At 37.1% G+C, this 15,931-nt stretch overlaps 1 protein-coding gene across 4 annotated transcripts in view; it reads left to right on the top strand.

Annotated features, from left to right (window-relative positions):
• The window catches only part of ERBB4 (v-erb-b2 avian erythroblastic leukemia viral oncogene homolog 4), a 1,604,115-nt gene that overhangs the window by 1,139,808 nt on the left and 448,376 nt on the right, over positions 1–15,931 (top strand). For all 4 annotated transcript variants that reach the window (XM_006872745.1, XM_006872748.1, XM_006872746.1 and 1 more), the window contains exons 13-14: positions 5,451–5,583; positions 14,858–14,951. In XM_006872745.1, coding sequence (XP_006872807.1) covers positions 5,451–5,583; positions 14,858–14,951 — 227 coding nt within the window. The remainder of the gene's footprint in view (positions 1–5,450; positions 5,584–14,857; positions 14,952–15,931) is intronic.

The following is a 15,931-nucleotide window of genomic DNA, read 5'->3' as shown; positions in this document are numbered from 1 at the left end:
TCGGACATTGTTTCGTTCTGCTGTGCATGGGGTCGCTATGTGTTGGTTCCGACTCGATGGCACCTGACAACGACAACAAGAAGAAGGTATAAAGAAAACTCAAAGATCTAGTATAAAATAACCAAATTGAAATGGTCAAAGGCTTGAAGAGATAGTCCTCCAAAGAGAATATTGTTGTTGTTAGGTACCCCCAAGTCATCGAAGCATTACGCACAACAGAACAAGACACTGCTTGGTCCAGCGTCAACCTCACAATTATTGCTATGTTTGAGCCATTGCTTCTGCTCCTGTGCTGATCCATCTCATTGGGGGTCTTCTTTTTCTCAGAACCTCCACTTTACCAAACATAATATTCTTTTCCAGGGACTGGTCCCCCTAACAATATGTCATATGTGTGAGAGATGAATTCTGGCCATCCTGGCTTCCAAGGAGCATTCTGGCTCTACTTTTAATATTCTATTTATACACCATAGGCCAAATGCATCGATTCTTTGACTGCCTTCCTTATTCACTGTCTAACTTTCAAACACATATAAAGTTACTGAAGTTACTATGGCTTGGGTCAGGCACACCTTAGTCATTAAGCTAACAGCATTGCGCTAGAACACTTTAAAGAGGTCTTGTGTCACACATTTGCATAAAGCAATACATTGTTTGATTTATTGATTGCTGCTTCCACGAGTGTTGATGGTTATTCGAGTAAAATGAAATCTTTGACAACCTCAGTCTTCTCTCCATTTATACAGATGCTGTTAATTGGTCCAGTGGTGAGGATTTTTGTTTCCTTACATGGAGGTGCAATTTATACCTAAGGCTGTGGTCTTTAATGTTCATTTGTTATTGTTGCTATGTGCCGTGGAGTCAGTTCCGACTCATAGCCACCCTACACAGGGTTTCCGAGGCTGTAAATCTTTACAGGAGCAGAAAACCTCATCTTTCTCCCGCGGAACCGCTGGTAGTTTCGAACTGCTGATCTTGCAGCTCGCAGCCCGATTCGTAACCACTTTGCGCTTTCAGCAAGCAAGGTGTATCATCTGCATGTCTCAGGTTGATAATGAATTGTTCTCCAATCCTGATGCCACTTTTTTCTTCATATAATTCAGCTTCTCTGATTATTTGCTCAGCATACAGATTGAATAAGTATTGTGAACGAATACAACTGTGGCCCACACCTTTCCTAAGTTTAAACCATTCAGTGTTCCCTTGTTCTGTTTGAACAACTGCCTCTTGGTCCATGTACAGGTTACTCATAAGTGCAAGTAAGTGCTCCAGAATCCTCATTCTCCTCAATGTTGTCCACAGTTTGTCATGATCCATACAATCGAAAGCCTTTGCATAGTTAATATGCAAATAAAATAAGTAAACATATTTCTGTTTCTCTCTACTTTCAGCCAAGATCCATCTGACATAAGCAATGATAGTCCTCATTCCACGTCCTTGTCTGAATCCAGCTTGAACTTCTAAAAGTTCTCTGTCATTGTATGGTTGCTGCCATTTAAAAATTATCTTTAGCAAAATTTGTTTGCATTGGATATTAATGACATTATCTGAAGATTTCTACATTCTGTTGGGTCACCTCTTTGAATGGGCACATATGGATCTCTTCCAGTCAGTTGATCAGGTCTTCCATGTTTCTTTGTATAAATTGAGTGCCTCCAGTGCTTTGTCAGTTTGTTGAAATATTTCAGTTTGTATTCCACCAATTCTTGGAGCCTTGTTCTTTTCCAATGACTTCAATGCACCTTGGATTTCTTTCTCCAGTATCACTGGCTCTTGATCATTTGTTCCCCCTTGAAATGCTTGAACATTGACCATTTCTTTTTGGTACGGTGACTCTGCGTATTTCTTCCATCTTCTTTTGATGCTTTCTGCTTAATTCAGTATTTTGCCCAGAGAATCTTTCATTTCAAATCAAGACTTGAATTTTCTTCAGTTCCTTTGACTTGAGGAATGCTGAGTGTGTTCTTCCCGTTTGGTTTTCTAACTCCAGGTCTTTGCACATTTCATTATAATATTTGACTTTGTCTTCTAGAGCTGCCTTTTGAAATTTTCTATTCAGTTTTTTTTTAATCTCCTGTAGCTCAAGCTCACCATCCGCTCTTCAGAAATCGTATACAGGGTCGCTATGGGTCGGAACTGACTTAATGGCACTTAACAACAACTATAACAACCGCCTGCATATAGGAGTTGTTAATGAGTCTTCCTCCAACTCTAATGTCACATTTTTCTTCTTATAATCCAGCTTCTTGAATTATTTGCTCAGCATACATTATTTGTAAACACTTTTCCTAATTTTCAACCATTCGGTGGTCCCTTGTTCTTTCAGAACAACTGCTTCTTGGTCTCTGTACAGGAGAATCCTCATGGTCACAATTAGATGTTTCAGAATACTCATTCTCTGCAATGTTGTCCATAGCTTGTCATAATCCACGTAATTGAAAGCCTTTACATAATCACTAAAGCACAGGTAAACATCTTCCTAGTATTCTCTGCTTTCAGCCAAGATCCATCTGATGTTAGCAATGATAGCCCTTGTTCTACATCCTCTTCTGAATCTGGCTTGAGTCTCTGACAGTACCTGGTCAATGAACTGTTGTAGCCAGTTTAGAATTATGTTTAGCAAAATTACTCTTGCATGTGATATTAATTATATTGCCTGATTATTTCCATATTCCATTGGATCATCTCTATTTGGAATGGACACAAATATGCATCTCTTCCAGTCAGTTGGCCAGGTAGTTGTCTTCCAAATTTCTTGGCATAGATGAGTGAATGCCTCCTGTGCCACATCAGTTTGTTAAAATATTTCAATTTGAATTCCATCAGTTCCAGTGCCTTCAGTGCACCTTGGAATTCTTCCTTCAGTATCATTGGCTCTTCATCGTATTCTGCCTCTTGAAATGGTTGAACATTGTCCATTGCTACAGTTACCCTGTTTATTTCCTCCATCTTCTTTGATGCTTTCTGCATCATTTAATATTTTCTCCATAGAATCCTTCAATATTATAAGCTGAGGCTTGAAATTTGTCTTCAGTTCCCTCAGCTTGAGAAATGCTGAGCATTTTCTTCCCTTTTCATTTCCTAACTTCAGGCCTTTGCACATTTCACTATAATATTTGACTTTGTCTTCTCAAGCTGCCCTTGAAGTCTTCTATTCCACTCTTTTATCTCCTCATTTCTTCCATTGCTTTCACATCCCTATGCTGGAGAGCAAGTTTCAGAGTCTCTTCTCACATCTATTTTGATCTTTTCCCTCTTTATGTCTTCTTAGTAACCTTTTGCTTTCTTCCTGTATGATAATATTGATGTTTTCTCACAACTCCTCTGGTCTTCGGTCATTAGTATCTAATTCATCAAATCGGTTCTTGAGATGACCTCTAAATTCAGCTAGGTTATGTTCAAGGTCATATTTTTATTTTCATGTACTTGCTTTGATTTTCTTCTGCTTCATATAAGCGATTGATGATTTGGTCCACAGTCTGCCCCTGGGCTTAGTTTGCCTGATGATATGGAGCTTTTGTACAGTCTCTTTAAACAGATAGAGTCCATTTGATGTTTGTATATTCCATCTGGTGAGGTCCATGTGTTCATTTTCTTTTACATTGTTAAAAAAAAAAAAAAGGGTATTTGTAATGAGCAAGTCATTGGTCTTGCAAAATTCTACCATGCGATCTCCAGCATCATTTCTACCACCAAGGCCATATTTTGTAAGGACTGAACCTTCTTCTTTGTTTCCAACCTTTGCATTCCAATTGCCAGCAATTATCAATAAATCTTGCGTGAATGTTTGATAATTTCACACTGAAGAAGTTGGTAGAATTCTTCAATGTCATTATCATTGCCCTTAATAGTTGATGCACAAATTTGAATAATATTTGTAGTTACTCGTCTTCCTAGTTGTTGTTAAGTGCTTTTGAGTAGGTACTGACTTATAGGGACCCTGTAGATGGTTTCTGAGGAGTGGCTCATGAGCTTAAACTGCTGACCTTTTTGGTTCAAAACGACCTTGCAGTCAAGCGCATTAACCTACAGCCCCGCATGAGGCTTCTGGTCTTCCTAGTAGGTGTGTGGATATTTTCCTACAGCACATAATACTGTACTTCAAGATAGTCCTTGGAATGTTCTTGTTGGCTGTGAATGTTACGCCATTTCTCTTGAATTTTTAATTCCTTCCATAATAAACTCAAAATGGCAAATACCAGTTCATTTTGCCTAGGATATGCTCTTTATGTGATCCATTTTGTTGACTTACAATTTTGTACATTCCACATTCAGATTATTAATATACATTTGTAGCTTCTTTTTTTTTTTTTTTTTTTTTTCTCATTTTGAGTTGTGCCCCATTGGCAAATGAAGGCTCTGAAAATGATTGATTAGAGCAAAGTTTTCAGAACTTTGAGGAGCCAGGTCTTTTCTAGTTGTATTTTCAGTGCCTTTCAACTTGAGGAGCTTACCATTTGGCACTTTATCAGACAATGTTCATCTGCTCTCCATAATGTTTCCTGTGGCTAATCATGCGGACGTGGTCTTCCTCTTATTCTTCCAAGTCTGTCTTTGTCTGGAAGTTCTACTGAACCTGTTGACTATTTGAAATAATGATGGCATATCTTCCAGCATCACAGCACCACAAAAGCCATCATAGTACAAAAAATTGGCAGGCAAATGGTGAACCTCTAAGATAGCAAATGGGTAATTCAAAAGACAACAATACATATAAAATAAAAGCTAATGTTGGTTAATCTCAAACATGGAAGAAAAAGAAGGAAAGGACAAAATGAAAAGAAAGAAAACAAGTAGCAAGATTTCTGATTTCAACTTGTGTATCATTTATCACATTAAATATAAATAGTTTAAATATGCTAATTAAAAGTAGGCATTTTTAAATTTGATGGAATATTAACACCAGCTATATTATGCTTATAAAAATAGAATATGATTTAGATGTTTGACAGTGGCTGGGATCTGTAATATGAAAGACATTTAGAATAGATTCGGGCATGTGTATGTTTAGGCAACCTAGGTTGCATGGCACAAATCTTATTCAAAGAATCTCCTTCAGAAGTAGCTTTACTTGGTTGTTGTTAAGTGTCGTGGAGTCAGCTGTGACTCATAATGACCCTGTATAGGCTTTCTCAGGAGTCCTGGTGTAGTGTTGTGGGTTAATATGTTGGACTGCAAGGTCATTTGAACGGCAACAGAAGTAGTTCAAGGTCACCGGCTGCTCCTTGGATACCCTATACAGGGTCACTCTGGGTCGGAACTGACTCGACAGCACTTAACAACAACAACAATGAAGCACTAGTTAAAGGTGAGTTTGAATGGCTTATCCTGCAGTTTAATCGATCTTGTACTCCAGTGCTTATCCTACAGCGCTAGGAAGATTTATATTAAACACAAGTTCTGAGACAGATTTCTGTTATATTTCACCTTGATGTTGATGTGATTTTCAGCTGCAGAAGGAATGGTGTGCAACCATCTGTGTTCAAGTGATGGCTGTTGGGGACCTGGGCCAGACCAGTGCCTGTCATGTCGACGCTTCAGCAGGGGAAGGACATGCATAGAGTCTTGTAATCTCTACGATGGGTAAGACTGCTAAAAATGGTGCCTTTGTCTCATGAGCTTTGAGAAAGTGGTTGGTTATGATTTAAATACTACAAAAAATGGTGACATTTCAAAATATATGTGATGGCAGAAATTTCTAATGAGAGTGCTTGTATAAAGTATATTAAATATAGAAGAATTTTTCTAAATGGGATATACTTGCATTTGAAATAAAATGATACGTTCAAATATATATAGACTTGTATACAAGTTGCTTAAAAATGTATATCAATAGACAATTCTTAAGTTATAGCAAGTTATACTTAAATAAAATATTATAAATATATTTCTTATTAAGGAGATTGTTATAATTAGTTACTCTCTTATATATATATATCCCAATGATTTGTTTTGTTCTTACAGTTTCTTATCAATTTTTATTGGAAGTGACTATATCCTTTTTATTTTATTTTCTTTTATTTTACTTTTACTTTTAGGTTGCATGTTTGTTTATATATAGAATGGCCCACATTTCTTTTTTTTTGACAACAGCTTTGACCTACATAAAGACTTTATAGTTTTTGGTTGAAGTGTTCTTGAAAGCGATTCCTTCACTTTCAAGAGATAACCTAAGCAATATTTATAATCAGCATTTTAAAATCCCTCTGTTGTTGTATTTAGCTGTAATCGAGTTGGTTCCCTACTGACAGTGATCCCATATATTACAAGATAGAACGAATGACTCCCTAGGAGTTTCTTGGCAGTTATCTCTTTGGAAGCAGTTCTCCAGGCCTTTCTTCCATAGATCTCTGCATGTGTTTGAACCACTTAATTTGAGTGAGCACTTGATTGTAAACTGCTTTTGCCATTCAGGCTCCATAAATTTCCACTAGTACTATATTAATCATATATTAATCCGTATCTTTATATTTATAGAGAAAAAAGTGAAAATTTAAAGTTTAAGTAAAATAAAACTGATTTTAAAAAGGATTTAATATTTTTCTGTAAAAATTTAGCTTATGAACTTGATAATAGCAAATTATGCACTGAGATGTCTGATACAAATTGCATTCATAGTTATCTGTTCAAATTATTATGAAAAACATTGTCCTATGTGCATATAATTATTACAGATTAAACCATGCTTGTTTGATTATGTATAGCTTGATGGTATTAGAATTTAATATAACAGACTTATTTCTTTTAAGTAGTTGTTAAATTAAAAGTTTATTTAACATAGTCATATATGTACACTTTAAAATAAATTGGATTACAGAAATTATTTGATTTTACTGTTGCAGTCCTAGTGTGGTGCTGGATTGCAAAGTCAGTTTGAGTCACAAGATTGGTGGTTCAAGCTCACCAGCTGCTCCTCAGAAAACCTATCCAGCGTCACAGTGCAGCAGAACTGACTCGATGGCAGTTAACAACAACAACCACTGTTGCATTATATTTGTGTTTTATATATATATATATATGTGTGTGTGTGCGTGTGTGTGTGTGTGTTGTTGTTGTTGTTGTTAAGTGCCATTGAGTAAGTTCTGACTCATATTGACCCTGTATAGGGTTTCTGAGGAACAACTGGTGAGCTTAAACCACTGACCTTGCAGTCCAAACCGACCTTGCAATCCAGCACATTAACCCACAGCACAACACCAGGACTCCATATATCTATTCATAAAGTTTTCAGTGGTTAAAAATTCAGAAATAGTTTACCTCTCCTTCTTCCTGTCTGTCTTAGTCTGGAAGCTCGACAAAACCTGTCCTCCAGTGTTTCAAATACCAGTGGCATAGTTTCCAGCATTACAGGAACACACAAGTCACCAAAGTATGACAAAATTACAGAAAGGGTCACTGTGAGTCAGAACCAACTTGATGGAGAAGGAGAGGTGGACTACTTCTGAATGTCCAGCTACTGAAAAATCTATAAATAGCTGTGGAACACTGTCAGAGAGTACCAGAATATTGAACACCGAAACACTATGAGTAGCATGAGAATATCGTCAGGTGTAATGCCAGAAGATGAGCCCCTCAGGTTGGAAGTAACTGAAAACACTACTGGGGAAGATCTGTCTCCTAAAAGTAGAATTGACATATTGACATGAATGGGACCCTAATTGGCTGATGGGGTAAAACTCAAAATGAGGAGAAATAACTGTTAACATCCATTAATAACCAGAATGTGCAATGTACTAAATATAAATCTAAGGAAATTAAAAGTTGTCAATAATGACATGAAACACATTAAGATTGATATCCTAGGCATTGGTGTTGGTTGGTGACATTGAGTTGGAACTGACTCATAGCGACACTGTGCAAAGCAGAATGAAAGGTTGCCTGGTCCTGGGCCACCGTCACAATTGTTGCCATGCTTGAACCCATTGGTGTTGCCACTTTGTCAATCCATCTCACTGAGGGTCTTCCTCCTTTTCTCTGACCTTCCACCTTCCAAACCTGATATCCTTCTCCAGTGACTGGTCCCTCCTGGCAATATGTCTGAAGTATGAGAGATGAAGTTTGGCCATCATGGCCTCCAAGGAGCACTCTGGCTACACTTCTTACAATACAGTGTTTGTTCTTTTGGCAACCCAGGGCACTTTCAATATTCTCCTCCAACACCATAACTCAAATGCATCAATTCTTCTAGGATCTTCCTTATTCACTGTTGAAATTTCGCATGCATTTGAAGTTATTGACCCATGGCTTGGGTCAGGCATACCTTAGTCCTCAAGCTGACATCTTTGCTCTTGATTTGCCTAATACAATACGTCATTTGATTTCTTAACTGCTGCTTCCATGAATGTTGATTGGTAATCCAAGAAGAATTAAGTCCTTGACAACTTCACTCTTTTCTCCATTGATAAGAATGTTGTTTATTGGTCCAGTGGTGAGAATTTTTGTTTTCTTTACATTGAGATGCAATTCATACCAAAGGCTGTGCTCTTTGATCTTCATCAGCAAGTATTTTAAGTCCTCTTCACTTTCAGCAAGTAAAGTTGTATCATCTGCATATCGCAGGTTGTTAATGCGCAGGTTGTTAATGAGTCTTCCTTCAATCGTGAAACCACATTTTTCTTCATATAACCCAGATTCTCAGATTATTTACTCAGCATACAGATTAAATAAGTGTGATGAAAGAATACAACCCTGTCGCACAGCTTTTCTAATTTTAAACCATTCAGTGTTCCCATGTTCTGTTTGACCAACTGCCTCTTGGTCCATGTGCAGGTTCCTGGAATACTCACGCTTTACAATGTTGTATGATCCTAGGCATTAGTGAGTTTCAATGGCTTGATATTGGCCATTTTGAATCTATGGTTTACTATGCCTGGTATGACAAATTGAAGAGAAATGGCATCACATTCATCATCAAAAAGAACTGTTCAAGATCTGTTTTGAAATGTAATGCTGTCTGTGATAGGATAATATCCATATGCCTACAGGGAATCAGTTTATACCACTATTATTCAAATTTAAACACTTATCAAGAAAACCAGTGATGATGAAATTGAAGAATTCTACCAACTTCTTCAGTCTGAAATTGATCAAACATGCAATCAAGATGTATTGATAATTGCTAGAGGTTGGAATGTGAAGGTTAGTATCAACAAAGGAAGGATCAATAGTTGTAAAAGATAGCCTTGTAGATACAAACTATGTGGAAGACCACATGATAGAATTTTGCAGAAACAATGAACTTTTTACTGCAAATCCCTTTTGTAAACAAGAAAACAAAGGATGATTCTATGCATGTATTTCACTAGATGGAATACACAGAAATCAAATTGACTACATCCGTGGGAAGAGATGGTGGAACGCTCTACATCATCAGCCAAAACAAGGTGAAGGCAGACTGAAGAATGAACCTATAATTGCTCATATGCAAATTCAGACTGAAACTGAAGAAAATGAAAATAAGTCTATAAGAACCAACATTTGACCTTTAACATATTCCACATGAATTTATAGATCATATCAAGAACAGACTTAATGTATTAGACACTAATGACAGAGGAAATAGAGAGGTCTTTAAGAATACAAGAAAGAAAAAAGGAAGGAAGAAGGAAGGAAGAAAGAAGACTATAATGGATGTCAGCAGACACTCTGAAATTTACTTTCCAGTGTAGAGATGATAAACGAATGAAAGAAATGAGGAGATAAAAGAGTTGAGCAGAAAATTTCAAAGGGCAGCTTGAGAAGATAAAGTCAAATATTATAATGCAATATGCAAAGACTTGGAGTTAGACAACAAAGTAAAAGGGAAAAACACACTCAGCATTTCTCAAGCTGAAAGAACTAAAGAAAGAAAGATTGACTTACAATACTGAAGGGTTCTATGTGCATGTGAAAGCTGGACAGTGAATAAGGAAGACTGTAGAAGAATTGATGTTTTTGAGTTATGATGTTGGAGGAGAATATTGAAAGTGCCATGGGCTGCCAAAAGAACCAACAGATCTGTGTTGGAAGAAGTGTAGCCAAAGTGTTCCTTAGTGGCCAGGATGGCCAAACTTCATCTCTTATACTTTGGACATATTATCAGGAGGGACCAGGCACTGGAGAAAGATATCATGTTTGGTAAGGTGGAGGATCAGAGAAAAAGAGGAAGACCCCCAGTGAGATGGATTGGCAAAGTGGCAGCATCAATGGGCTCAAGCGTGGCAACAATTGTGAGGTTGGCCAAGGATCGGGCAGTATTTCGTTCTGTTGTTCATAGGGTCTCTATGAGTTGATATTGATTAAATGGCACCTAACAACAACAGCAATAATGGGCAAAAAAGGGTTCTTAATGGAACCTATTTGTGGCACTGGGGGTTAATGTGCTGGACTACAAAGTTACTTTGAACCACAAAATCAGTTCAAGCTCACGAGCTGCTCCTCAGAAACCCTATAGATGGTCGCTATAGGTCAGAACTGACTTGACACCTCTTAACAACAGCAACAACCTGAGCAAAATGCACTGGACTACAAGGTTGTTTCAAACTTTAAGGTCAGTGGTTCAAGCTCATCAGCCATTCCTCAGAAATGCCATACAGGGTCTCTATGAATCTGAACTGACTCAATGGCACGTAACAATAACTGCAACATGGGCAAAATATTGAATGATGCAGAAAGCATCAAAAACAGATGGAAGGAATACACAAAGGAACTGTACCAAAAGAAATGGATGATGAGATAGCATACAAAAGCCAGTGATACTGAAGGTGCACTAAAGGCATTGGCCAAGAACAAGGCTTCAGGAATTGATAGAATACAAATTGAGACCTTTCAACAACCTGCTGCAGCTGTAAAGGAACTCAATCACCTTTGCTAAGAAATATGGAAGACAGCCTCCTGGCCAGCTGATTAGAAAAGATCCATATTTGTACTGGTTCCAAAGAGAGGTCACCAAATAGAATTTGGAAATCATGAGACAATATCATTAATATCACATGCCAGAAAAAATTTGGTAAAGATCAATTAAAAATGAATGCATTGACAGAATACTGCCAGAGGTTCAAGCAGAATTCAGATGAGAGATAAGAGATATCACTGATGATGTCAGAAGGATTTTTACTCAAAGCAGAGAATTCCTGGAAGTGTTTACCAAGCTTTACTAACTATGCAAAGGTTTTTGACTATGTGGATAGCATGGATAGGATAAGCATTAAATAATATCGCAAAAAATGTTTATTCCAGAACACTTAATTATATAGACCAAGAAGCTGTCATTTAAACAGACGGGGGAACACTGAATGGTGGGTGCTAGGAATATATTCTTTCACCATACTTAGTCAGTCTGTGTGCTGAGCAAATAATCAAAGAAGCTGGATTTTATGAAGAACAACAAGGTATCAGGATTGGAGGAAGATTCATTAACAACCTGTAATATGCAGATGATACAACCTTGCTTGCTGAAACTGAAGAGGACTTAAAATACTTACTGATGAAGATCAAAGACCATAGCCTTTGATATGTACTTCAATGTAAACAAAATATAAATCTTCACCACTAGACCAATAAATGAAGAAAAGTTCGAAGATGTCAAATACTTCATTTTTCTTTAATCTACCATCAACACTCAAGGAAACAGAAGTCAAGAACTCAAGCAAAGTATTGCATTAGCCAAATTGGCTGCACAAGACCTCTTTAAAGTGTTTAGGAGTAAAGATGTCAACTTAAGAAATAAGGTGTGCCTAACTCAAGTCATGGTATTTTTAATAGCCTCACATGCATGTGAAAGTTGGACAATGAAAAAGAAAGACCACAGAATTGAAACCTTTGAGTTATGGTGTTGTGGAAGAATCTTAAAAATACCATGGATTGTCAGAAAAGCAAACATACCTGTGTTGAAAGAAGTAAAACAGAATAGTCCTTAGAAGCCATGATGGCAAAGCTTCATCTTTCAATCTTTGCATATATTATCAGGAGGGACCAGTACCTGGAGAAGGACATCATTCTTGGTAAAGTGGATGGTCAGAGAAAAATAATGAGAACCCCCCCTCCCGCCCACCAAGGAACTGAATTTACACTGCAGTAGCACCAATGGGCTCAAGATTAGCAAAGATTATGAGGTTGCCACAGGACCAAGGAGTGTTAATTCTGTTGTCCTTAAGGTTGCTATAAGTCAGAATCAACTGGACAGCACCAAACAACAAGTATTTGTGATGCAATTGCTTTGGAATAGTGGCTCATGGTGCAAAAGCACGGATTAAGAAAACAGGTATATTTAGTTAATTTTCTTAATTTCTCATAAATTATGGTTTAAATTATCTTTATGTGGTACCTCATCCTTTCACAAATTAATAGAAATCAGGATGCTTAAGCATACTGTTGTTGTTGTTGTTAGGTGTTATCAAGTCGGTACCGACCCATAGCGACCTTATGCACAGCAGAATGAAACACGGCCAGATCTTGGGCCAACCTCACCACTGTTTTCACGATTGAGTCCATTGATGCTGCCACCTGGTGTCGGAAGCCTGCTCCGACACTCTTATTTGGGGGTCCTACAGGGAGGTATAAGAAGCGTAGTGGTAGCGTAGTGCTTACAAAACGGGCTGTGAACCTTAAGGTCAGTGGTTCGAAACTACCAGCCTCTCCGCGGGAGAAAGATAAGGCTTTCTACTCCCGTAAAGATTTACACCCTCAGAAACCCTGTACAGGGTCGCTATGGGTCAGAACCGACTCGACGGCACTTAACAACAACAACAACAGGGAGGTACGATGTTGGCGAAAAATGAAGCTCACAGAATCGATGGGTCTTGTTAGATGGTGAATCTTCTCCTCTTTTTCCCTTCACATTTTATTTCTCCTCTTACTTATTTCAGATTCTCAAACCGCTTTTATGCTACTCTATGCCATCAATCTATTAATCATTCTCTTCAAAGTAGTGGTTTAAATCATACATATTAATCATTTCAATATAGAGCATCAAGAGTATAAAAATTTTCCTTGTTCCCCTTTACGTAGTTAGACAATATCTGATTTCTGTAAGCAAACCTCATTGCTCTAAAAATGTCACGTTAACCTTAAAACACAACTCCAAATTTCAACTCCTATTTCTACCCTCACCTATTATTTTCTATAGATTCATTAACCACAACATGTACCTAGACATTATTTGCTATGGTAACTGACAGCACATTTGTTTCTCATGATTGATTAAACAAGAAAAACAAGAAGCATAAAAAAGTTTTGTAGCCAAGAAGAAACAGAACAAATTCCTTATACCAAAAACTTCTCTATACAAAACAGCTAGTTACATTTCTGCTTATGATCTATTACTATTCCCTTAGCCCTCAATTGCATTTTTGCTAATTTTCTAAAGGTCTTAATGCCCCTGACTGAAACTACACAGAATGTTGAATGTAATCTTAAACTTGAGCTGGCAAAAACTTTAGCTGGTTTTTCCTAGTGGTGAAACTTATTGTTAGTTTGAGAAGCATTCTTTAGGAGTACGCATGATTGAATATGGTGTGAATGTGCAAGTTTCGAATCTCTAATATAGTTCTTACTAAGATTCTACTGAAAACTTTTATTATAAAATCAAGAAAATTAAAAATAAGCTGATTAAAACAAAGAGACAGAGACAGCAGAGTCCCCACATGAGATCCCTCCTGGGGCCTTGTGTTACAAATGGGGGACCCATTGTGGCCCTGCTTGTTTAGGGTCCTTTGCCACTCTGCCCCTTGGTGCCGTGGCCTCTGCCAACCTGGCCAATCCATTTAATTGGGAGTCTTCCTCTTTTTCTCTGAACCTCCACCTTACCAAACATGATCTCCTTCTCCAGTGGCTGGTCCCTCTGAATATGTCTGAAGTATGAGAGACGAAGTTTGGACATCTTGGCCTCCAAGGAGCACGCTGGCTGCACTTCTTCCAAAATGGATTGATTAGTTCTTTTGGCAGTCCATAGCACTGTCAATATTCTCCTCCAACACCATAACTCAAAAGCATCATTGTAGATAGCTTGATATCCAATCATTAAAATAACAATTTTAGAGTAGAATTTTACTGGAAAATGTATACATTAATAGCGTTATATAAATAGCCAAACATCTTTAAGAATATAGGAAGGGATGACCATCATCCCAGGAGATTTTAAGTTAGAAAGTTTTAGGAGATTGCCATTAAACAAAGTATTTTCTATTGTATGCTGTATAAACTACTTCAAAAAGAATTTGAACTAGAGAAGATGAGTGATATTAGATCAATAACCTAAACAAATGAAATGTACTAGAGAAAGTTATTTTCTCTAATTCTCCAAGGCAGATATTTTTAAAGGAGAAAAAACTATCAAAGAATTATTTTGAAGTTTCACCAAAAAAAAAATTTTAAGGTATTGGAATTTGAAGGACAAATATATGGAACATTCTTGTAACTCAGCAGCAAGACAAATACAATACTTATTTCAGTATATAAAAAAAAAAAGCTTCATCTAAGAGTAAAATTTTATATAGATACAATTTCCTTAAAAATCAAGCTCCATACTATCGTACAGCAGAGTCATATTCAAAGTGGGGAAATGGTTCTGCCGCATCATCAGAAGTGCTACTTTTATTTTTGAAACAGCTATAGTGCTTCTCACAAGAGAGAGGTCTCTTAAATGAGTCTATCATTGAAGTCCATGGAGGGCAAGGAGAGCCATCTGGCTGCAGTTTATCTTTTCTCCTACTGGAGAAGTTATTCCTAATGTACAGGGAAATGTTTCTGATGCTCCTGGCATTTAGAGAAACAAACTCTAGAATTTACTCTGCCAATAGGACTTTAGCAGATGTTACTTCATTTGTTAAGTTGACAGCTTGTTTGCTTCCACTACCTCATGCAGCCTATGTTTCCACAGTGAATTTCGGGAGTTTGAGAATGGCTCTATCTGTGTGGAGTGTGACCCCCAGTGTGAGAAGATGGAAGATGGTAGCCTCACATGCCATGGACCGGTAAGCCAAAAGACGTATATGATTGTGTTGGCTCATTTTAGTATCATGTATAAATGTTTATTGTATCATGTGCTATCATTTATCTATCCAGTTATTACGTATTTTTTGCTCTGTGGAAACATGTTTACCATTTTGCTCTTAATATACTAACACTTTAGTAATAGAGATAAAATATTTTAAAATTAATTTTCATAAATATTTATGTAATTAAAACTATCTGATATCCTAAATGATGTATCTGAAGTGAAGAATAAAATGTGGAATTGTCCTTGAAGATTGTACAGTATTGAAGATAAAAATGAGATTGCCCAGTATTAGAAATAAAAGAGATACACAAGTAACTAGCTTGAATCATAATAATTAATGAAATATATGTATGTATATAATGTTATAGGAACACAAATGAAGGAATAATTAGTACAGTTTTGGAGGTAGAAAGGAAGTTTTGGGGCATTAGGAAGGCTATTGGATCAGCACTGGACAGCGAATCACAAGGTCAGAGGTTCAAACCCACCAACTGCTCTTTGGAAACCTTATACAATGTTGCTATTAGTCGGAATTGACTCACTGGAACTTAACAACAACAGCATAGAAAAATGATATTTGAGCTATGTTTTGGAGAAGAATCTGGAGAGAGGAAACATGCAAAGCTATGCAAGTATGAAAGTTCATGTTATGTTTAGAGAAAGCTGTAACCTGTTGAGCATGTAAAGCATTTAACCATTCTGACAATGAGGAAGACCAGTAGTCATAAACTAAATAAAAATTAGTGTGGTAAATCCTATGGCAGATAGAATAATTGAACTGTGGGAACCCAAGAAGGGGTATGAATTTGGAAAGTTCTCTTAGGAGGTGACATTTAGTCTGAAGGAAGCTTTAGAGGTAAAATGACAACTAATTTATAGGTCTACCTTGGGATTCCATCTTGCCATTTTTCTTAATGATAAGGTCGGTATGAGTTTGTCATACCAAAATGTATT

The sequence above is a fragment of the Chrysochloris asiatica genome, unplaced genomic scaffold (assembly GCF_000296735.1).
Source record: "Chrysochloris asiatica unplaced genomic scaffold, ChrAsi1.0 scaffold00212, whole genome shotgun sequence".
NCBI classification, from domain to species: Eukaryota; Metazoa; Chordata; class Mammalia; order Afrosoricida; family Chrysochloridae; genus Chrysochloris; species Chrysochloris asiatica.
This window is presented reverse-complemented; position numbering and strand designations above follow the sequence as displayed.